Here is a 26,162-nt window from a genome sequence, read left to right on the forward strand (position 1 = left end):
TCGGCAGGGTAAATAAGCCGCTGTATACTACATAGACACAAATATAATATCAAATAAAACAATTCTTTTTCTAGTTTTGTAATCTCGAGAGTCTCCAAAACTTTAATATTTTAGTTGCTCGGGGAACTTTGAATTAGTTTAACCAAGTGGCACAAATGGGACCTCTTAGTTTAATTAATTGAATCGCTTAAGCTACAAAATGATTAATAGAATTTTACACAAGTTTTACTTTAGTCTATGAAAAGTTACTGTTTATATTATATTGGAAATGAAAATCGCTTATTAAATAAAAGCAACAAAATGACAAAAGTACCTAAATTTTATTTTTATTATAATCCACAATTTGAATACTATAATATTAAAGGCTGTCCATTGGAGCATGTTATTTTGTTAATACGGGACCGGTGACGGTTATATCACTGGAGATCTTGATTTTTTAATCATCATCATCATTAGCCGCAGTATATTCACTGCTGAACATGAATATTTTATTAATGAAGGAGTTTTCTGGGATATAAGTTCCGCTATATATTTTTCCGAGTTAGAAAGTAGCCTATAACCTTCCCAGGGTCTTAAACTACCTCCATACCAAATTTCATAATAATCCGTTTAGTAGATTTTGATAAAATCGTTAACATACAGACAGAAACGGAGACTTTGTTTTATAATATGTTTAAATAATATTTATATTTTTTATTACAATTTCATAATTAGTTAAAGCATATTAAAGTTGGTTAGAGGTTCAACATATTTTATTTTCTGAAGTTCCAAAAGTTCCAGTAGTTGACGAGAATTAGGATAATTCCCGAGTTGCTCATTTTGCATTTTAAATGACAGCAACTAGTAACATGAACGATGACATTTAGAATGCTGCTGTAAATTTTATATTTCTTAGTTTTATGAACATATTTTAACAGATTTATGTGATATCCTTCATTTATAACATTATATACGACATAAATTAGGCCGCTGTGCCAGCGTCAACAAGTTTTCTTGGGATAAAAGTCCCGCTATTATTTTCCGGGCAAAAAGTATAATATCCTTCCCAGAGACTCAAACTATACCCATCTGTGGCGAAGGATGAAATTTTCCGAAAGGAACCCCACACAATTTATAAATACTAATAATATTCATAAATGCGGTCTGGAGATCGTTCTAATGATAATTAGATTTACATAAATTATGAAAAGGAAGCCGGCAGAAATCGGTTTATATGGACCCTTCAACATGGATGTCCATGTCAGATTTAATCCAGATCACTTCATTGGTATAGCTATGAACGCGCAACAGACAGAGTTACTTTTCCATCTATAATCATCATCATCATCATCATCAGCCTCATAGAGTCCACTGCTGCACATAGGCCTTCCCCATAAATTTCCAGATAGACCTGTCAAGAGCATTTATAATATTAATATGAATGCTACTCGTACCTTTAGGCGACATGTCAATACCAGGTCCAAGCCAGAACGCGCCTTGTCTATTCACTATCTCGTGCATGATGATGCCAAATGAATACACGTCTCCTTTCTGAGTGCCCTCTGGAGGAGGATCCGTCATCCGCAGCAGTTCTGGCGAAGTCCACAGAAGACCTGAACAGAAAAAAGTATATGAAAAATTCTTACCTGACATTATGTTTAAACTTTGAACGATGTATACAAAATCAATATTAAACACTAGTAGGAATTAGCCTTATAATCCTGGAAATAAACAACATTGTCCATAATTTTCAATTTCGCATTTTTTTTATTTTACTACTGCATCGGAGTTGGGACGTATTGTAACATAATTAGACGAGAATAATAAATATATACCAATAATATATTTTGTTATCGTAATATCTTTATCTATTAATTACACTTATATAATACCATAAAGGAAATGTATATATTATAATGACTATTCTTTTCTACATTAATTATCCCTTGTTTTAAATATCAGCTTAAACGCAAAGCCCTAAAGAAGCAAACTAAAACAAAGCCGATTATAACCAAAATTTAAAATAGATTCGTAGAAACATCTCAATTTCCCAAAACAGATCCGTTTCCGCCTCCGCTGGTCTAATCCAGAACAATTTATTTTTTATCGCTGACCTTAGCTTATTTACTTTTCTTTGTAAAGGACTTGTTAGGAAATGTCAAAACTCCAAAAGTCAATTACAGATGCCGAAGAGAATTAAAAGTTTGCGAGGCTTTTATGTCTGATTACATTGCATTCTTTGTTGTATTTTATCTAGAATAGGATTATTTATGACAAGTGATTGTTGATTGCAGGTTGTTTGTTTTGAAACTGAATTATTTCATATGGAAATTTCGAAAACAGAATTGCATTTACGAATATTGTATTTTGTCAACTTTGATTTGGTAACTACTGAATTTGAAAATAAAGTTAAAAAGTAATTTTGTCGTTCGGTTATGACCTGGAATAATCTAGATAGAAACGAATAGATGCTAATTTAAACATTTATGGATTTTGACATATTTTTTTTTTAGCCTGTCGTAATGACTGCATTTCTGCAACATGCTTGATGAACAGCATTTGATGCTGAATAAGAAAAGTTAGATTATTTTGATATAAACTTTTCATGTTTGTATGTTATATACTAACTACTGTCTCCGCCCGCATAAAAAAAAATCCGCGATAACAAGTAGTCTATAGCACTTAGGAGTAATACATATAGCTTCCTACCAGTGAGAAAAAAATCAATATCGGGTTAAAAGTTGTTGAAATTAGCACGTTCAAAGAAATTAACAAAACCTTCAGCTTTATAATATTCAAGGTTTTTCTCGCGGCTTCGCCCGCGTGAAGCAGTTTTCCGGGATAAAATTACCATACAAAGTACCATATAGCCTTCTTATGGTTTTAAACTATCTCGATACCAATTTTCATAAAAAACCGTTCAGTAGATTTTGACAAAAACGATAACATACATACAGAAAAGGGGACTTTGTTTTATAATATGTATAGATAGATATTAGTTATAAATAAGAGTACTTACGTGTCCAGTAACTATGTGCTCTTGAGTCTTTTTCCGCAGTCCGTAAAGCATGAAGTCCAAAATCAGTGATCTTGAGCACAAAGCGGGAATCCACGACGCAATTACTTGACTTCAGAGCACCGTGAGATCTAATATCGGAGGAGTGCAGGTAGTGCATTCCCTGTATAATTTGATTTATATCAGTTCCATTAAATATCAAAAGAATTCAACATAAAAATGTCTACAAATGTTAGTTGAATTTGAAATGCGAACTTTGAAACAGAATATTCTCTTGAATAAGTTTCGAAAAGTTTCTCGTTATAGGAGTAAGGCAACTTTAATATTTTCGATGAAATATGCAATGAGCTTCTTGAATTTCGCAATCATTGGATGCTAAAACTAAGTGCTTTTAATATTTACATTTAAATTCAGTATTACTAATATTAGTAAGCAAAGTCTTACGTCTTACAAAATAATTTACAATGTTTGAACAATTACCTTCACAATATCATGCATAAGGCTGACTTTAAACATCCAATCGAGCTTGATGGATTCGTTCTCCAAGATATCTTGAAGGGAACCTTTAGGGCAGTATTCCGTCAGCAAGCAGCAATGGGGGGGATCGACGCAAGCTCCATAAAACCTCGCCAAATGATCATGTTCTAAATCTTTCATCTTCTTCAGTTCAAGCAACAGAGGCCTGGTCAAGTCTATACGTTGCTTGTCGACTGTCTTGAGAGCTACACGACAGCCTTTGTAGAAGCCACAAGGAGTGTATACTTGTCTATCACCAGCGAGAGACGGGGCTTCATCAGAGAATGTCGTCTGAAACAAAAAAGTTATTCTGAATTCTGATCGTATTTTTTTTAAACACCGCAGTGTCTGTTGCTATTGCATGCACTTCTTAATATTTCATTTTGATCAATAATCTTTGTTATACAAAAAGGCGGTGGATTAACGTCTAATCCCTCTCAGTAGTAAAGGCCCGTGCCCAGCAGTGGGACAGTATATGATACAGGGCTGATGTTAGTATATACAAAAAGACTATAAATATGTCATTATTCATTATAAATAATATTGCTTGAAATATGTACTTTGCGTTTATCTATAACAAAAACCGTCTTAGCTTCGAGATTTTAGATAAATCTACTTTATCAGTGTTCTTGTCATTTAAAACTAAATGTAATTGCTCAAACGTCGTTAGAAATAAAATCTGTTAGTATTGTTGAAGACGAAAGAAATTTTTAATCAAATTCCCATTCAAACATCCATAAATCTTCATTTGGCTTTAACTTCTTTGACGTTGTGAATTTTATTTGCGTAAGCTTTTTAAACCATTTATCAAGTTCCTCGGAATTTTGATGCATGTGGCTGAAGTCACATTTGCACACTACTATGTTTATGCGCACAATCTTTTAATTTTTTTATTCATTTATAATACTGGCTACGCAAAAACATTAAGAGTAAAAGAATTTATATATAGTAATTTATTTACATTTAATAAAATAAAAAAATTAAATTGAAACAAAATTAGCTACGGGTATAAGGAATAGGACAATTAAGTGCTGACATTTAAGATATCATTTAAATATTTTTACGAGCTTCAACATTTTTAAAGTAAGTATGGGTAAGCTATTCATCTTTCTGACATCCATCTTCAATAACAATCGGGCCCCGTAAGGTAACCATTCGGAACATTGAATAAAAAAAGGAAAGCATTCCTCCTGAAATCGTATTGGTACAATATAATAACATTTATTTGTCTTGCCTACTTCCGCCTTATTTGAAGTTCATTGTTCGACAGTAAATAAAACCGGCCACATCCGATTCGGACTTGCTTGCCAAGGGTTCTGTACTAAAAGGTTTTTGAAATATTTTTGTTTGGTTTTGAATGACAAGACGAGCAGCTCGCTCACCTGATGGTAAGCGATACGACCACCCAAATACAATAGTAATACCATTCAGGACTTTAAATTACAAAGTACTGCGAGGCTCTCCATTGCGATTATTACCCCGAGATATAACCCCGTCTCATAATGCCCAAGAATTATGCTGGACTACTATGTCCTTCAAGCCATACCCAACAGTTTATACATATTGCTATTTAGCGGTAGAAATAAAAAAAATCCTACATTCTTTAGAACCGTATTAATATCTGTTAGGATATCTGCTGTAATGTCTATTTCTGTCGTCAAACAAAACTGTGAACTGTAATTCAGTACAAGTATCAAAAACATTCATCATCATCATTATCATCATCCATAGGATATCTACTGCTGAACATGGGCCATCCCCAAAGATTTTCAGATCGACCTATTGGAAGCGGCCCGCATCCAGCGATCTCCTGGGACTTTTATTAAGTCATCTATCCAGCTTGTGGGTGGATGTCCGACTCTGCTCTTGCCAGTTCGTGGCCTCTACTCCAAAAGACATGATACCTAATAGAAGTTCTGGGTTTTTTGGGACTTAATTACATAATTTAGGTGAAAATTTTAGCATTGTTATCGTTTAAAATAATTAAATGTTGAACTGACAAAAAAACAAAAGCCGACGTGTCGTAATGAGTTTATGTAGAACCTTAAACATTTCGCCTTGCGTATCACGTTGAGAACATGTTCCCCTCGCTAAGTACACTGTTTCCTCGACGATTTGTGTCATAAACAATATTTTCTACACAACCAGGGGCGTGTTTATAATAAATGTTGTCTTTTATTTTTACGCGAGCTGACAATGTTTTATGTTCTTTCTTCACCCTAATGTTACATGGATCATATACATTGTTTTTTATGAGCGCTCAGATTTTTCCTACAGAGATGAAGTTGCACCGTCTATATTTAAAATTTTATAATTTATTAGCACTTGCTTACGGCACCGCCCTTGTAAAATAGTTTTCTGGGATAAAAAATAGCTTTATAGCATTCAGGAGTAATGTAGCTTCCTATTAGGGAAAAAAAAAAATAAAAGTCGATTTATTAGTTTCTGAGATTATGTGTTTAAAACAAGCAATCAAACTCTTCAGGTTTACACTAATAGTTTAGATAAAAAGTTAATTGGACAGCAAATTACAATAACAGGTAAAGTAATTAACCAAAAAATAAAGAAGTTTTGTTTGTTTATTAAAGCTTTGCTTTTTATTTAATTATTCTATGTACATTTAAACTTACTTTCTTGATATCATAGACAATCGATTTAGTACTGGAATCATAAAAGGGAACAGTAGCCATGTTATTATTAAATGAGTAATTTAAAATGTTTTTATACGTGCCGACAGTGACTCACCAACACTTGATGGTAAGTTTAGTGGGTTCCAACAGAATGTCGACTGATGAAATGATTACCCCTTGGCAGTCGACACAATTATACCTGGCTATTGGAACTGGATATACACAGGCTGATCCTGGAACGCGACACACTTACGTGGGCTATTATGGAAGGTTTTAACACCTTGTGTAGGGTGGTCGCTATCCGGGCGGATATAAAATATATCCTACCACCAGCGATAACATAATTACACTTCATTAAAGCTAACAGTGCACATATATTATACTAATGACATAACATTAGCTTCACAATAATGCTAATATTAATGAAAATTTCAAATGATTTTGTTTCAGTTTATATTTTTAAATATATGCCAAAATATTGCTATAAAATATTCATTAACCTATTGAATTCGCAACGTCGACGTACCGCAAATGTTTACTATAATAAAAATATTAAATATTCACGTCGCTCCTAATTAATAGTGACATATTACTATTGAATTTAAATAACTGCAGTTAACCGATAACTGACTAATGAATATGAAATATGTTTGTTTATGATACACTAGCTTTTTCCAGCGGCTTCGCCCGCTAGAAAAAGTTTGTCCGGGAAAAAAAATATAGATCAGTCAAGAGTATTGTGGCTTCCAACTAGTGAAAGAATTTTCAAAATCGCTTCAGTAGTTCCAGAGATTAGCTCCTAGAAACGTATAAATAAACACAAATATTTCCTCTTTATGATATAAACGTACAAACAATCAAACTTACAAATATTTTCTCTTTATGATATTAGTATAGATTAATTAATTACTGACTAGCGGCGAGGGACTGTCAAAAAGGAACCAATACATCATGATAACATTTCATTTAGTAGTTTATATACTTTCTTACGCTATATTATCTCTGTGTCATCGAATACTCTTTATTTCTGATAGAGGTTTTGAAATGGAAATGGGCAAAGGCTATTGAAGAATAAACAATTAAAGTATCAAGCAATTTAGACTGATTCGGCGGCGTATTTGTATTATGGTATGACTAGAATGCTGGGGTCTCGGGTTTGGTTCCCTAGGTCGGACAAAGTGATACTGAGTTTTTCTTTTCAATATAAAATCTGTCCGGAGTCTGGAATATGTGTCCGATATGGATCGCCACCTATCGCAACTAAAAGGCGTGGAGTGTTCGTGTACAGTTTAGTAACTTGACAAATATGATCTACTGCTACTGTAAATAACATCTGGGGTTGTATACTACATGGACCTTGTAGAGACTAGACGGAATTTCCGTGCTTACCGGCGTATTTGCCATGCCTATTGTAAACAAATCTAACAGCTCATGTGATAGGACCCTTTCTTTTAATTTTAATTTTATCCGCGGTGCTTTATAACTAGCTTATCTAGTTGTAAACGTCCCTATGTTAGAGGTTAAAAAGCCTCCTTAGTTCATTATTTTGTCTCCCGCTTTTCTTTGGAGGGAAGTGGACAATTAATATTTTCAACGGTTCCCTATATTTCTGTTTGATTAATTTCGTTGCAGGACAAATTAGTTTTCCCTGAGACTCGCCGAGCTTCACTGCTCGATGTCATAAAATGTAAGCCACTGCTAATCCTGGCTTACAGGAGTTGTAGTGGTGGGTGTGATGGTGGGAAAGTCTCTATTGCAACTGTCCATAGATTCTTACAGAATCAACAATCAGCTCGAATGAAGCTTTTACTTAACATTAGCATGGCTGTATTCTTAGTAATACCCTTATTTGTATGAACAAACTGAACTTTATAGCATTTTCTCGGCACTCAGCAGCTCTGTTATAATTGCTTATTGATTGACTAAGTTTAGCTGGTAACTGTGTAAGCCCTTGGGATAAATGTATAGCTTGACCAGTAAAATAAAAACCCCGCTAAGTTTTAGTAAAATTTGGAACGAATTGTGCAAGAGTGACACTGCCACGGCTGTTTATTTTTCCTGTAAAAATTATAATAAATCAAATAATTTAGACCACTTTCACGATGATATCGTTCTACTACAATAATTTTAGAATGAAAACAGTTTTTCCAGAGACAACCTGTACAATTTGAACCCTTTATATCGTTGGTACTGATTGTGGTAGTTTATATTTAAGTCCTCTATCTTCATTCTGATTTGTGACAGACTGTTTGATGTATATTTACAATAGATCAGCTTGGAGTGATGTAATTTTCAAATAAAACTGACGTGAAACATATAATGCGGTATTGTGATTGCCGGAGGGTCGTGTTTCCTCCCACGCCACCCTCTTTCTAACCTCAAAGGTCGACAACGGTTTCACGTTATTTTAATACCGTGGGAGTTTCTCGGTTACATAGTGTTTATCCGATTTTCTGGAGTGGTATCATCTTCCTATTGAAAATTGAAATATTCAAAAAAATTGAAAAAATATCTAAATGTAAAACTACTGGAATTGTAATAGTTATGTAATGCACCCTTTCCTACCTAGATTGAATTTTCTCATTCCCTTCTCATCATTCACATACCAAATATGTATTAAGTCCCTTTCCTCCCCACCAGTCTCTTCTTATCCTTCACGCTAGACTGCTGTCTTTAAAAATATTCTTATAATGTATATATATATCTTATAATAAGTCTTCGCTCTAAGACCGTTTATTTAAAGGCCTTATTTATATACGTTTTCCTATGAATGTTTTCAGAATCGTGTTTATTATCAATAAAGATACGAAACACAATTTCCAAAATACCTAAATATAAAACCAGTCCAGAGGCTATCAGGCTAAACGTCCCAAATTGGATCTTAATCGAATCTCATCCCTTCACAGATGCAGGGCATATCAAATTTGGGAATCCTTTTTTCTATTAACCGAGAGGCAAGGGCTAAATCTTTTTGGCATCTGCGACTCACTTTCTCGCTCTATTTAGTTCCTACTTGCGTATAATCAATTTGTTATCCGCGCAGTTAAGTACGAATTCCATATCGTGATGGTTTCAGCCAATTGGTTTGACGGTATCTTTTTTTGAAATGGTGTATTTGCAACTATAAAGAATACCAGTTTAGCAGTATTATTTTTTGACACCATAGCTCTTATATCAGAAAATAACTTAAAATATACATCGGAGGGTAATTTGAAATAATAAACATGCAAAACCAGACGAGATGTTACGTTGATGGTAAGAATAAGAGGCGTCTCATTTAAAGTAGTTACTATTTCGATCGGGCGGTAAACCATCTAAACGATTTAGTGCGTAAAAATTTGATTAACACCATTCGACCGCGCTAGATGGCGATGGTGTCGTCCAGTTCTTACTGGTTCAGTAGAAGTCATGAGCATTGCTTTTTTAAGCATTATCTATTTCGTCTATCTCTATCTATATTTTCAGACTCTCTTATCCTAACATTACAACCCTGGTTGATACAAGTATACCCATAAGAAGATCAAACTAAACTTACCCCCGTGCTGTACCTTCGAGTGATGGAATGCAGGCTGCCTCGCAGCCTTCCTCCAGGCTGCAGAACATCGCTCCAACTCACACGCCACGTCATCATGGCTATCTCTGCTTCTAGCTTGTAGTGCCTGGTAGAAGAAAAAAAATTAAAGAAATCTTCTCAGGTATACAGGTTTCCTAACGATATTTCCTTCACCGTTACATCAAACGATAATTCACAATGTATACACAAATAATTTTAGAAATGTAAGAGGTGTGTGCCTATGTTTGAACCGGTGGACGTTCTTCTAGGCAGTCCGTTTCAGTCCCGACTAGGCTATCTCTACCAATTAGGAATATATAGCAGATTAATGTTTTCTGATGTTTAGAAGAAAGTTCGACATTTTCATAAAATTACTTATCGGATTTTATCGCGGTATTTATGTTTAATTTCACTCCCGAAGAAGACTTTAGCCTTCATAGTTACTTCAGCAGACGGCAGTCTATCTGTCGATCCACTCAAATTTTAATACCGCAAAAGTGTTTTTACTTCAATGTGGAACTAGATTGGTTTTTCTTTTTTTTTTATTTGATTTTTATTGCAAGGATAAAAATATTTTTGTGAGGATATTTAAGTGCCTGCACTTTTTACTAAGAAAAACACCGTTTGACAGATCGAGGCAGTTGGTCACTAACTCTTGTACCTGTTAGTTGGTCGGTGATGTCTTCATGAAAGTATTTCAGTTAAATAAGTGATAGATATTTTTATTTCAATCAAAATTGCGTCAGTTCCTAACAATAACAAAACCGTAATTATTTTTAGAATAACAATATAGAATAACAAAACCGTAATTATTTTTAATTTGTATAACTGACGCGAAATCCCAAATATCATTAAAATAAATGAACTAGGCCTTGTTATTAAATTACTGTGAGCAGATCCCACGTTTAATAATTAACTTAACATGCTTTGTGATTAAATGCCTTTGTGGTACATAATACAAATTAATTTTCGGGAACGGACAAAACCAATTCCGAGAAATGGGAAATGTTGTATTGTGAGAACGGCCAGGTTTCGTGTTTCGTTGAGATGGGAAATAATTAAGGCACGGTTTCTAGTGTTTTTTAATATCATGTTATATGTAACCTTATTTATATTCCGTATTATTTTTGTGGTGGTCTGTGTCAGGCTTTTTTTACTGACCACGGTACAGTGACTCCACTGCACCGGATGGTAAGTGGAGTGGGGTCCAATAGAATGTCGACTGACGAGAGATGATTACCCCGTAATAGTCGACACAATTATGCCGGCCTGTTGGAACTGGATTTACAGGCTGATGCTAGAACGCAACACACTTACATGGGCTAGTACACTTCCACAAAACAGTAAAAAAAATGTATTCTAGTTAAAGTTAGCAGCTAGTATAAGAATTGGTATTATTTATGTTAATCTAGACGAGTTAGTAATTCGAAATTTAAGTCGTGCTACTATCCACTAGAAGACGAGCTACTTCCTCGTCTCGTCTTAATAACACTGGCACATACCTGTATATAAAGACGGAGAGTACAGCCAAAACAACAACCACGGAGCTGAGAATGATACTGAGGATCGCGTACACCGGGAGTGCTGGAACAAAAATGCTTGTAAGTACATCTGGAGTATTTATGTGCAATGTTGTGGCAATCTGTTTTTTATTTAGCTATCGAGCATGAGCTATTTCGGTATGTTTCTGATTCAATTTTACAAAGCTCAATGATATTTATGTATGTTGTAAAAATTGATTTAATATTTTCATGTTGATTAAAATTAGAACACATTAATAATTCATAGTTATTTTTCGGGATTATTATTTTTTTACTCAAAAATCATGCGATACATATAATTTGATTTATGACAAAAAATTAACATACAACCTTGAAATAGTGAAATGAATATTGCATCTGAATATGGAATATGAAGTAAGTTTAATAAAAATGATGGCTACCTGTTTGGTATGAGCAGAAAAGAAAAAATTGTATGCCACCTTTTTTAAGGAATAAATGAGTGAAACATATTTACGATTTTTTTTTTCGATGTAATTATTTATAGTTTGGGCCACATTTTATAGTAGGACAAAACCAAATGCAACCATTGTCATTTCTAGCCTTAGAGATACAAAGAGATATTTAAGGATAATTTTTTCAAAAATACGCTTCAGTGAGACATTTATTATTATTAATACGCTAACAATGAAGTTAATTTTCATAAAAGGGCTAAAGATAAGCTCCAAAGTTACGAACCTATTCCCATAACATTGCCGAGGCGAGAGAAGAAAATAATCACAACACGAGATAAAAGTTAATTTCATGGCACAGCGAGTTAAGCCTTTGCCAAAATTCTTATAAAAATTGGCGCGAAATAGGTGGAATATTTGGGAGTGTGTTTATTGGGCGTAATATCAAATTATCTTTATGGCAATTGTTTTTTATTTGATCGTGTTTGAATATTATTCGGGTGATAGATTTTTTATTTTTATTACGTAAATTACAAATAATTTTATAAATCAATTTAAATTTAATTATTGTTTAAGAACAAACATTGACCAATTAGGAATCTATTGGTATATAAAAATGTATGGTACGTATTTAATTCAAATTAACAAGAAGGATTCTATACGACCGCTGATAAATTAATTCAAAAATACCGTATTAAGAGTAATAATTTAAGGATGATATATTATCGAGAACAATCAGGAAAATGAAAATAAAAACAGACAATACTGCCGCCAAATATGGATTAAGTTGTTGTACTGGCAACTTCAACTTAAAAAAAGCAAAACTGGCAGCCAAAAACCATTTATATTTTCGAACTCAAGCTATAGATCTTGTGTGAAACGTATATTAAACTCCCCACAATCTCATGTTTTTAAAACGTAAATTAAAATGTGAATACCAATAAAATATAAGCTATAACACGCTCCGCCCATTGCGAACGAATTTGGTATCAATTCAAATAAAAGATTGTAACGTGAAACATAAAAGTAAGTGAAAACCGTCTCCGGAATGGACGGATGATTTTATTAAACTGTTACAGAATGGTCGGACTAGGCGGCTAGATTGTTTCGGAAAGGTCGTCTGATAAGCCTATCTTACGTAAGCTATCGTTCAATATTTTTGGAACTATCTTTTTATCTATTTGAGGAAATGGTATTTACGAGATTGTTAGAGAAAAGTACTAAATTCAGCTCTACTAAAAGATAAGAGAGGGAGTACGGTTTCGCAATATTTATTTTTATCGCTTCGATTGACGAGACGAGCTTGTTATTCGCCTAGTGGTAAGCGATACAATCGCCCATAAACAGTAGAAACACCATTCAACACTTTCAATTTAGTTGTTTCATATTCCACTGCGCTCGCCACCCCAAAACATGAGATGTTAAGTCTTATTATATCTGGTAGTTACACTGGCTACAATGTTCTTCAAACCGGAACACAACAGTGACTACACGCTGCTGCTTGGCGGCAGAAATAGACATTGTGGTGGTACCTACCCAGGCTGACTCTCACATATGACAGACCTACCAGTGGATATACTTTCTAATTGATTTATGGTTGAATTATAAGTAATTTGATAATAAACTATATTCGTAAGTTAAACCCATGCGTACACGGTAACTACATAAGTTTAATTACAAACTGGTTTCTTGGCGATAATGTTATAAAATTTAAATATGCGCATCGAGTAAGGAAACATGAATTATCAAATTTGTTTTTAGACAGACAGGTAAGTGTTTTTACGTGTATAAGCTAATTTAATGGTGGGCTATAAAAATTGAAACGGCGATAGCGTAGTTAGGTGCGGAACGGACTGCCGAGACGAATATCCGTAGATTCAACTCCCAAGGGCACAAACGTCTGACTTTTCAAAAAACTATGTGTGTATTCTTAGTAAATTATCGCTTGCTTTAATAGTGAAGGAAAACATCGTGAGCTTATAAGTGCATTCTCTATAGTAATTTTAAAGGGTGTGAGACCATTCCGCAATTTTTGAAGATTGTTGACCCCCCAATGTAACGCGCTGTAACATTTTCCTGTACACCCTCGCCCCTGCCTCCGAAAGTTATGTAACTCTAAAGTGAATTTTTTTGTAATATTTACAATTATTTTACGCAAAATACCGGAAAGTAGCTAAAATACCTTTGTTATTGTTTTAAAATAAAAAAAAACAATGTTACATAACGCGTTCTACGAGAACCCCACTCCCGCCCCTGTTACGCATCGTAACGTTTTACAAGACCAAAATTGCGTTACGTAATATTTGAACAGCCCCCTAGGCCAGCGTGGTGGACTAAGGTCTAATCCCTCTCAGTAGTAGAGGCCGTGCCCGTCAATAGAACAGTATATAATACATAATAATATATTAAAATGTATGAATTGCTATTTGATCAGGGGCCGTAAACAATATGCCTATCTAGAATCATAAATTCCAGTAGAAAACAAAATATATGAGAACAACGCATCGTATTAAGTCCAACGCTAAGATATTTGGTCCAAGTTTCTTGATCACAAGAGTCGGTCATATAAAATCTTATATGAAAGAAATAAAAATCCAATGCTTCCAAATATACTAAGGAGTTATTCATGCCCTTTAAATAAATCCAGAAGGAATTGGAATCGTTATTTAAGTAATCCAATTGTTTGAATATAAGATAATCAATTTTCGATAGCTAACTATCAACTTAAAGTAACACTTAATAATAATAATAATATCAGCCTTGTATTATATACTTGCCCACTGCTGAGCACGGGCCTCCTCTACTACTGAGAGGGATTAAGGCCTTAGTCCACCACGCTGGCCTAGTGCGGATTGGTAGACTTCACACACCTTCGAAATTCCTATAGAGAATTTCTCAGATGTGCAGGTTTCCTCACGATGTTTTTCATCACCGTTAAAGCGAACGATAAATTCACAAAGAATACACATATAATGTTTATATGAACGATAAAAAGTCGTGATAACATTATTGCTGAGACATACATAAGAAATTCTCAAAATTTTGACTCTATCTGGCTCATGCATGAAAAATGCCCTAAATTTTGTCCGAATTTCATATTTTACCAAGTACCCCTAAAACTGTTGTGGAGAATTGTCCCAATAAGCAACAGCCATAACACTAACTCATAACTCAACCGTACCCTGATTTACCCCACTACTTATAGAACGCCCTATATATACACCTTTTTGTATGGTTTGGGGTAGAGACCCAAACTAAACCTTAACTTACTGATTTACGGGCGGTGCAATTTACTCTCAGCCCTTGGGTACTTCAAACCTTAATAATTCTAATAATGTGCTCGCCTGAGAGGTATTGGGTAAAAAATGACGAAATTTTACACACATATTTCAATAATGCCCCAAAAAGGTTACAGTTATAATTATAAATTCTTTGACCTATTAATTTATTGTTTGAATAACAAGTTATGGTCAAACAATATATCAATTTCTGGTTTATCAATTCAGAACTTAGTTTCCTCGAAAATATGATGTAAAATCTACAGATTCTGCTTTATATATCAAATTTTACCTATGTTGTAAAGCTTTAAGTAAACGGGGTAAGTGCATTTGTGTTATATAATTAACACCTGGGTGTTAATTCTCGTTCTTAAAAATAGTATATTATACTCACACAACACATGGCACTCAAATATTTTTTCTCGCTTCATTTCAACAATTAGTACTAACTATGTAGTTAAAAGGTTCGTTGTCGATTGTCCATGTAATAACAATAACACGCAATATGTACAGTAACTTCCGAAACAGTTCGTAAAAATTTGTTTTTGTGAACAATTGCTTCATCTGTGCCAAAGGGATTCAGGATCCAAGTAATTCGCGTACAAGCCGACAACCGCGGGTTTGTGTTGTACGTAATGAAAGTACAAAAAAAGTATTATGAACCTTATAAACACACGTTCTGATGACGTTGCAATGAACATTGCTTAACATTAATTTCTTAACATTTTCGCTTATAACTTTTTTATTTATAGTTCTACGACAAAAAGTTACTGAACCAAAGTTGTAGAGAATTTAATTTGCAACAAAAAATGTTTATAATTTTTTTTTGTGAGATAAATAGTTTAAGAGATACATCGGAAAAACCATTTCAACCCCTATTTTTAAGATGGCAGCCGTGGGACAAGGGTGGCGACCCCACAAACTTGGTTTTAGCTTGGTTTTACACTGACCCCCCCTACACGTCAAAAATATAAAATTGCGTCCTCTAAAAAACGCAACCCCAAATGTAACTTTTCAATGGACTAAAGCGGTCGTAAGGTCAAACTATATGAAAACGAAATTTTAATATTAACTAATAGATTATAACTCAGAAAGGTCAATAGAAACAAAGCAATCAATATTCTGTAAACGCTAAATTGCTGTCAATATTGGACAGCCATTTAGCGCTAATTTTGATAATATTAATAACATCAGACTTTGGAATAGCTAAAATAAAAAAAAAAAAACATAAACACGAACTTGTATATAATTGGAATGACCTTAACATCCAAAAGTAAAAATCTAAATATAAAGTCAGGTAACGGCATGCACAGTTATATTAGAGTAGAGGTTCCAAGTTATTTATAACTTTAGAAAGACTTTTAATGGATTGTGAGTGGTGACCCCAAAAAGGTTTTGAATATAATACATATAATATGGACATTTATACTCCAGTATATGAAAAATTATGCAATGGATTGCAGAAGTAGATAATTTCTCTATACACATTGTATTTTCCTGTTAATTATATCTTTTTTATATAATAATGAAAATCCTTGGATATAGACATGACGATTTAGAGGTTAATTAACCAACCAGGATTATTTTAACCTGAAATATATTTTAAATAACTATGGTATGGAGTACCTCTACTTATCACAAGCTACTTATTTTATTTATTTATTTGTAATAAGGTACACCAACAGGACTACATATAACATAAAACAATATTATAAAAGCAATAAGGTACAGCATCTGATATGTGTGCGACTAATAGGTGAACACAGCATTTACCACTAACAACATATTGAATTAAAATCTAAAACATAATATGAAGTAGAAAAGAAAATTATAAAGTACTAAAAATATGAGATCAATGAGTAACGATTATATACTATAACGCTTATATATTTTAAAAAGGATCAGACAAACTTCAACAAAGCTCACAATAACCTTCATTGTGTAACTTACAATTATCTGGACAGAGGGAGCCGTCAAAACCGCACATGGGCGTGTCTGGGGGGGCTGTGGTGCGCCCGCCAGCCCAGTGTATCGGCCGACCCTCGATGAACTGCAGGGAAGAGTTGGCCGCCACGTACGTGGCCACCACCTGTGAACAAATTGTAGGTTGAGATCTTGTATTTCTTTTTTTTTATTGCTTTGAATGACAAGGCGAGCTTGCCGTTCTTCTGATGGTAAGTAATACGACCATCCAAAAACAGTAAAAACACCATCCAAAACCTAGAATTACAAAGTATTATTTGGTATGCCACTGCGCTCCCCATCCTGAGACATGTCATGTTAAGTCTCATTATGTCCAGTAGTTACACTGGCTGCAATGTCCTTCAAACTGGAACATAACAGTGACTACATACTGCTTGGCGGCAGAAATAGACATTGCGGTGGTACCTACTCAGGCGGATTCTCACAACACTTGTATGTATGGCTTTCGTTTTCAGTAGACCAATGTCTCCATATACGAGTACTCGGTAATTACCGTAGATACACCGAAATCTGGGCCTAATCTAAACTCTAGGTAAGAAGATATTACCTTAACACGTCAGATTATACCATATATTATTTAGTTTTAATGTTTAACATTCGCGTAAAAATAAAAAATCAATATGTTTTTTAAGTTTCCAGCATCATAACGGTTTGGTTTAAGTGATTCGATGTAATTTTGTCTATTAATACGGTATTTTTTTAACCTTGGAGCTCGGTAACTCTAGACTTACACATGGACACTGCAATAGACTTAAAAAGGTTGGACGTTAAATAAAATTGTTCAGTATCCAAAAAGGTAATTTTTGCTGGTGGTAGAATATATTTTATATCCGCCTACATAGCGACCATCGTACACAGGGTGTTAAAATCCGCCATATTGGCCCACGTAAGTATGTCGCGTTTCGGGATCAGCCTGTGTATATCCAGTTCCAACAGGCTGACATAATTATGTCGATTGCCGAGGAGTAATCATCTCTCGTCAGTCGACATTCTATTGTTCCCTACTCCACTTACCATCAACAACAGAGTCACTTTGCTGTACACGTATAAGAAAAGTAAATAGGATTATTTTATGTTATATTTTTATATAAAGACGATAGTTACCCTAAAACATATAAGCATGGTAAAATTTGCACTCCCTAATTAACCAACTAACTGATCTTACGGGGTTAATACCGTGTACTAAATATGTATCCAATCAGCACTAATTATAAATGCAAAAGTACTATCGTTTATACTTAAACAATCACTGAATTGATTTTAATTTGGTACCAAACATGGCGCGCAAAAAAGAACACAGTCGAATTTTTAATATTTGCCAGTCTATAGACGTGTTCAACAGTTCACTAAGTTGTTTTGAAACTGAGCTTTTGAAGGCTTTGAATGATGGTATTATATAACTTATTTATAATTTACAAAATAGAAGGTAAAGGTCATTATGTTCCTATTTAATATGTTCCTTAATTTTATGATTGTTAACGTTACTTATTTTATATTTTATAATTGTTTTTTCCAACATATCAATGCATGCCGTGGCAACTAAAGGTAATGCATTTAAAATATTGTTAGTCGTTTGTAAGGTTCAGTTGTTTTAATGTAATTACCACTGTTTGTCCTTAAAATAAATAAATAAACCAAATTCCACGCGGGCGGATCCTCAGGTACAACAAATTTATTTATATTCATAGAAGGGACTCACTCGAGCGTATTTGCGAGCAACTAATTTACTCTAAACACAGTAAACAAAACTTTAATTATACGTAAATGAAGCATGATCTATGGAACAAAGACTTTATGAATAGACACAAAATACAGTCCCTATTTCACATTAAAATCCTTTGATGCGGGACTCAGAAACTACGAGGGATTTTGCTGGAAAGTCTGAACAAAAATTTGCGGTTTCCGAATTCGTCCCGATGCGGAGTCAGAGCGTCGAGTTTGGCTTTAGTTCTTAGAAGGATAGATACTGTTAGACGACAAAGGTTTTAGGATTTGTGCAAACTAGACAGTCTTCCCTCCATTGCTATGGAGGGAAGTGGACAATTAATATTTTCAACTCCTCCCTATCTTTCTATTTGATTAATTTCGTTGCGGGATAATGACGTATTAGTGTTCCCTGAGACTCGCCAAGCTTCACAGCTCGGTGTCATAAAATGCGTGCCACTGCTGATCCTGGCTTACAGGAGTTGTAGTGGTGGGTGTGAGGGCTCCTCCTTTGATTATTGACTATTTTTCAATGACGGAGGATCCATATAACTAGATTCCTACTGGCTCTCCTTTATGTAGAAACTAATTATCATCAAAACGATTTGCAGACCGCATGTATGGATATTAAAAGCGGCGATAGCCTAGTTGGTTGTGGAACGGACTGCTGAGACGAATGTCCGTAGGTTCAAATTTCAAGGGCACACACTTTTGATTTTTTTAAAAAAATATGTGCGTATTCTTTGTGAATTATCGCTCGCTTTAACGATAAAGGAAAACATCGTGAGGAAACCTGCACACCAGTTCTCTATAGGAATTTCGAAGGTGTGAGAAGTCTACCAATTCGCACTAGGCCTGCGTGGTGGACTAAGGCCTAATCCCTCTCAGTAGTAGAGGAGGCCTGTGCTCAACAGTGGGACAGTATATAATACAGCGCTGATATTATTATATTATTTATGCATATTAGTACCTTTATGTTGGTTCGGGTTCTCTTTCGGAAATATTTCACCTTTCGCCACTGCTAGCTTTTGCTCACGGTTTCGTCCGGGTGGAAGAATTTTTTCGTGATAAAAGGATTACCTTTGTCCTTCCCTGGTTATAAACTATCTCCATAACAAAATTCATCTAAATCCGTTCGGTAGTTTTTGAGTTTATCACGTCTAGAGAGACAAATATATGCGGCAAGAACTTTATTTTATAATATATAAGGATATAAAACCCATGATTGTATTGTAGAAATAGATAACGATGCTAGTGAAACCAATTAGCCAAGTTTATGGCGTGTTATCAGCGCAGTTATGTAATACTAAGGAATGAAATAGATTTCTAATTAATTTGAGTTTCTAATTGAAGAACTCTTAGTGATTTTGATGTTATTGGACCCAGAACTTTGTCGGCCGCATACCTTAAGCAATTAAAGTTTAGAATTGGGTCAATAGTGACGAAAGTTATGATATAAAATTTTCCAATTTTGAACTCTTTATCTATAATAAAGATGGTCTTTACATATTATAAAACAAAGTCCTCTGCCACGTCTGTTCATCTATCTGGACGCAATAAAATCAAACTACCAACATGATTTCGAATGAAATTTGGTATATATATAGTTTGAGACGTTAAGAAGAACATAGGCTATTTTTGTCCTGGGAAATATGTAATAATACTTTTATCCTGGAAAATCTTTCACTTAGACAAAGCCGCGAGCAAAAGCTAGTATATTATATAGAATAAAAAAAAATATTTTATATATTATTAACCTCGAAATATTGACTCAAACACTGCAAGAAGCACAAAGAAATTGTGAATGTAGTAAAATGCTTCTACCATTTTTCAAATATGAAAAATGTAATAAATTCCCAAACTCAGAGGAGTTTGGGTAGTGACTGACTTTCACCGAACATTGCAATATTATAAATCATAGAGTAAAGTTGAATGCTCGTCGAGAACGTTCGCGTGTGTAATATTAAATGCAATGGTGAATATTGAGAATTGGCTCTCCTATATTATATATAATATGTAGGATTGTAAGGTGTTGAGTGAAACGGAATGTAAAGTAAGTGTGTGAAAGGGACAGATTGTGTTAAGAAAGTGAGTAAAAGAGATAGAATGAAAGTAATGTAAGACAACAACGGATGTAGAAAACTTGCAGAAGTATTAAGTCGTATTTTTTTAATATAAGACGGCTATTGTATTTTGATTTCCAAAGTAAAGCAAGTTAACTGTATTTTGGTGTTTGCACTTCCCGTGATCCCACAATATTAAATCTGTCAAAAAAGTAGTGGGAAATAAGTGGATGAGACTGGCACAGGACCGATACCTGTGGAAGACTCTAGAGGAGGTCTATGCTGTTAATACAGTCAGATCAGCACCAATACTGAGTAATTTAAGATGTTTTAATTTAAAAATAATAATGCATATAAAAATTTTAAAACTGCCCTCCGATGGCGAAGCTCAAGACCCAAGCCACCGTTGCTTAGGGATTTAAAGTGAGGAATTTCCTCACAATGCGTGCCGTATCGTGAAATACTGTCTTACATCTGGCCTCTGACATATTATTGTTATTTTTTTTATTTACGTTCTACAGTTTTCTTTGTCTAATTAGCCGAATTCTCACATAGATAAGACCTATCGCTTACTTTTGGCAACTACATGGTTAGGTTATGAATGGTAGACAGTTATTTATAACTCTAGAATAAACGAAGAAATATAGGGTATAGTTGTACTGCATGCGCGGTACGACAGCGCTCCGTGGTCCTGGGTTCGAATCCAGGGTCGGGCAAAGTCATATTTGAGTTTTTCTGCTCAGTATCAGCCCGGAGTCTGGAATTTGTGCCCGATATGACGCAATACACTTGGCGAAAAGTGGGTGCCTGGTTGTGCCTCTGCATACTCCTTTGGGGATAAATGCGTGATATTGTGTTTATGAGTGTGGATAGGGTATACCTTACATCAAACCCATAGAGACTTCGAATATTCTAACTTAGATTGAAGTGGTAGTATATTGTATAAAGTCGAAAACTATTGTATGCAATAACGTTAGTGTTGCGAACGGCTTTAGATTTCCAGTAAAATCAATAGTTAGGACCGAAACCCCAATTTCTAACTACAAACATGCCATTATTTATTTAGCCAACGTGCATCGGAGTCTTCTATTACATTAAAGGTTGGATTTAAATCATCAGATAAAAAATATCTATGGTATGAAATATTGCGCAAATAAATAAATTGTAGTTATACGGATAAAAAGATTTTTTGCCTTATCTATTAATTTTATGATGTTATATGTTTCATTTGACGATTGAATTTTTGTGATTTCTATATTCGCATGATACTTCGATGAATTGAATCCGAACCAGTGGCGAAGCATGAAATTTTCCGAAACCCGACAAAACTTATACTAATAATATGCATAAATGCCGTCTAGAAATCATTCTAAAGATATTTAGATTTGACATAAATTATGAAAGCGTAGCCGGCGAGAATCGGGTTAGGGGCCGGTCAAGTATTACGTAACGCAATTTGGTGAGACGGGAGGTCTTGTAAAACGTTACGATGTGTTACAGGGGCGGGAGAGGGGGTCCCTTACAAAGCGTTATGTAATATTGTTTTTTTTTAATTTATTATTTATTTATTTATTAAATATAATCTTACAGGAGTTACACCCAATGCGATTATATTTACATTGTCATATAGCCAATTCAGATACAGATAGTTATGTATAGTTATTTCATATGGTCGATACATTATTGGTTGGAGTTTCTATAATTACCCTTATGAATTCCGCCAGTGTACAATTAAAGATGTCTATGTTCCGCCGAACCTCATTAATTATGTTTATGGCTCTTAGCACTGGAGCGAATTGAGCATTTAAAAAAATAACAAGCATTTTAGCGACTTTCCGGTATTTTGCGTAAAATAATTGTGAATATTAGAAAAAAAAAACTTGAGTTACGTAACATTTAGAGGAGGTCGGGCGCGCATTGGAAAACGTTACGGTGCGTTACATGGGGGTTACGTTCAAAAATCTTGAATGGCCCCTTATATGACTTCACCATTAATTTTCACTTCTATAGTTTTTCGTTATCTAAGTACCTACTACCAAACTCTTAAAAAGTCTTCATTTTTTTTTTTTTTTATTTTTTTTTTTTTTCAGATACGATTGTTTGCTTAGGAGCCATCGACTTTTTTTCAAATGATTTGGAATTGGTCTTTTAATATAATCGAAGATAGGTAACAATTGTGTCTCATAATATTATTAAAACTTACGCGAGACATATTAAATTAGTCGAAAACACAACTATCGATTGTGGTCGATAGTTGATTATGATTGGTCGGCGATTCCGACTACTTTTTAAACGTGAGTAAAACCATGTTGTTTTCGACTAATTGTATCTCACATAGGGTGGGAGGGGCGAGGTTCTCCCCCCATCTGGAGCCATCGACTTATGTTAGGTTTTGTAAAATATAATGTAGTAAGTCGCCATTAACGATATGGAGTTACTGTGACATCACAGAGATAAGGGAATATGATTTGTAGATCTCGGAATAATAACTAAAGCCAGTCTAGACTAGTTTATGTTTGAATAAATTTTTTGCTCGAGCATTACTATTTCCATTTTGAATATATGACATAATATTTTTACTTTTTTATGTTGATTTTTTTACTAAATTAAGCTCGCTACCTAGCTCCCTGTGAGCATCTACCCGGAATATAGGTCCTAAGTAATCATACTATTTTTAGAATAACTCCATCGCCCGTATTCGTAAACGTTATTTATCTAAGGACAGAGCATTGTTGTGATAACAAGTCTGTTTCTCAGCTTTGTTTATCTGACAGCCAACTAGATTAAAGTTGTATCTCAATATTAGCCAATCACAACGGCCCTATGTCTACGCACTGCGAAGGCTGCAATGCCGTCAGCACTGAGAAACAGACTTGTTATCAGAGCAATGCTCCGTAGATAAATAATGTTTATGAATATGGGTGTATTACTTTATAACAAATAAAACTATATCTAAAAATGATGTCGACCCTAACATAATAAATTAACAAACAGACTAGTACATGTATATTAATTATGGATGCTTTTACAAACAGCACAACAAGATTTATATTATACATTAATATATCATGTATTTAGGTTACCTTTTTATATTAACATATTTTTTGGAGCGGAAAAGTTACATAGGATAAATTAGGATGAAAAGAGACTCGATTTATTACATCAAGGGAGACTTATTAATCTTGACGTATTCTGGGGTAGCTAAGAGTTTAATAATTTTACGTTTTACTAATATTATAAATGTGAAAGTTCACATTACTGGGATAAAAAATAGCCGTTGTTAATCCAGGATATGTTCTACCGGTATGCCAAATTGTATCCAAATCCGTTCAGTTGTTTCTGCGTTTATTACTAATAAACATCCAAACAATAAAAAAAAAGCGGCGATAGACTAGTTGGGTGTGGAACGGACTGCCAAGACGAATGTCCGCAGGTTCAAATCACAAGGGCACACACCTTTGACTTTTCTAAAATCATGTGTGTATTCTTTGTGAATTATCTTTCGTTTTAACGGTGAAGGAAAACATCGTGAGGAAACCTGCACATCTGAGAAGTTCTCTATAGAAATTTTGAAGGTTTTGTGAAGTCTACCAATCCGCACTTGGCTGGTGGACTAAGTCCTAATCCCTCTCATTAGTAGAGGAGGCCCGTATCCAGCAGTGGGACAATATATAATATAGGGCTGATATTTTTATTATTGTTATTATATCCAAACAATTTACAAACTATCCCATTTATAATATCGTTACCAAGTAAGATAAGATTAGATATAATATTAGTAAGATAAAAAATAACATGTATTGTGCTCCCAAAAATAACGATCAGAGTGATGCAACACGTACCAAGTTTCTTGGCACTTTCAAGAGAATGATCTTGGATTTACGAAGAGCGTCTAATGGACCTTCCACTTAAAAGATTAAACACGGCATAAGAATGCTTTTTCCGTAACATGCAGTTTTATAGTTCTGTAGCGGGTTTAAGGAAATCCTTTGAGTTATGTTCTGGGTATCGTGATAGGTCAAAGTGAATTTAATAAGCTAGCAATTCTGCAAGGATTTTTATATAATCCTTTTTATAGGTGTGATGGACTGAGATCTAAACCCTAGAGGAAGCCTTCGTGCCGAGCAGTAAGATAATATACAGGATTGATATTATCATAAAACGAATGAACGCGGCGCGGCGAACGGACGCATAAAGTTACCCTCCTTAATATTACTGTTTAAAAAGTGGTTAAAGTGAACGATTCAAGTCGAACTGTACAATTAATGAAAGCTTGTGTACTCATCTACTCATTAGAGTTTGTGTGACTATTATATTCTTTCTAGTTTGTGAGAAATCGTGAAATTAAATTTAAAAATATCCTTCAAACGGCTCTTTTGGACGATAAAGCTGTGCATCTCGCTCGCGCTACCTCGGCCTTGCACTAGTGCTGTCTAGCCCACACGACGCTCCATTCACAGTGCAATTGTGTATCCCGCTCGCATCTGGGAGGCTCGACGTTGTGTTGTCTCGTACGCACATAGCTTCATTAATGTAACGTATGCTTATTCTTGCTTATTGGCCAAATTTTATAAACAAGACGCACAAATATTTTATTCATTACAATCTCATCTATTAACTTGTATGATTGCATACGAATATGGCACCTACTAGTAATGCATGTGCAGGTTGTCATGGAGCCTTAAATAATAAAGAAATGATTAAATGCCATTCTTGCGCTTATGTGTATGACTTGCAATGTGCAAATATAACGCTTAAACGCTTCAATGTTATGAGACAAGAAAACAGGCGTACTTGGAAGTGTTACACGTGTAAAAACAAGCAACCGAACAATATTAATACTACCCTGAATACGCCAGTAAGTTCTTGTATAAATACAAAATCCTCACCGTCCACCGATGCCGTCACTGTCTCTTCTATTGATAAGCGAAGCGTAACAATTTCCGGGGAAGAGGCACCTTTAAACTATAGTAAGTACGTCACTGAAGATTCCTTGCGAATAATCTTATAACAAGAAATTACTATCGCCCTAAGGGCAACTATCAAGGATATGGTTATGCATGAATTGTTGAACATTAATGAACAAATAAGCAATTTTCAAAACTCGATGTCATTCTTTAATAAACAATATGAAGACATTAAAACCGAAATTGAAAAAAAATCTGCTACTATAACACTACTGCAGCAAGAAAATGACATCCTGAAATCCTCAATCAACGATTTATCCACCAGGCTCGGTTTGATGGAACAACAATCCCGTGATAGCAACATCGAGATTAACGGCATCCCTGAACGCCGCACCGAAGATCTAGTGCGCACCATCATCCAGCTTGCCAAGTCAATTGGTCATCAATTATCAGCTGATGACCTCACGCACGCCACCAGAGTAGCCAAACTGAATAAGGAATCAAACAGGCCAAGATCTATTATAGCTAAGTTACGAAGTCCACTTCATCGCGATTCTTTTCTTGCGGCTGTTGCCACTTACA

General features: G+C 34.6%; 1 protein-coding gene across 3 annotated transcripts in view; it reads right to left on the reverse strand.

Annotated features, from left to right (window-relative positions):
* The window catches only part of LOC115440485 (atrial natriuretic peptide receptor 1), a 362,779-nt gene that overhangs the window by 21,841 nt on the left and 314,776 nt on the right, over nucleotides 1-26,162 (reverse strand). For all 3 annotated transcript variants that reach the window (XM_030164819.2, XM_030164820.2, XM_030164817.2), the window contains 6 exons: nucleotides 16,874-17,012; nucleotides 11,197-11,278; nucleotides 9,677-9,800; nucleotides 3,476-3,802; nucleotides 2,999-3,158; nucleotides 1,434-1,592 (listed from right to left, as the gene is read on the reverse strand). In XM_030164819.2, the coding sequence (XP_030020679.1) occupies nucleotides 1,434-1,592; nucleotides 2,999-3,158; nucleotides 3,476-3,802; nucleotides 9,677-9,800; nucleotides 11,197-11,278; nucleotides 16,874-17,012 (991 nt within the window). The remainder of the gene's footprint in view (nucleotides 1-1,433; nucleotides 1,593-2,998; nucleotides 3,159-3,475; nucleotides 3,803-9,676; nucleotides 9,801-11,196; nucleotides 11,279-16,873; nucleotides 17,013-26,162) is intronic.

This window comes from Manduca sexta, chromosome 6, assembly GCF_014839805.1.
Source record: "Manduca sexta isolate Smith_Timp_Sample1 chromosome 6, JHU_Msex_v1.0, whole genome shotgun sequence".
NCBI lineage: Eukaryota > Metazoa > Arthropoda > Insecta > Lepidoptera > Sphingidae > Manduca > Manduca sexta.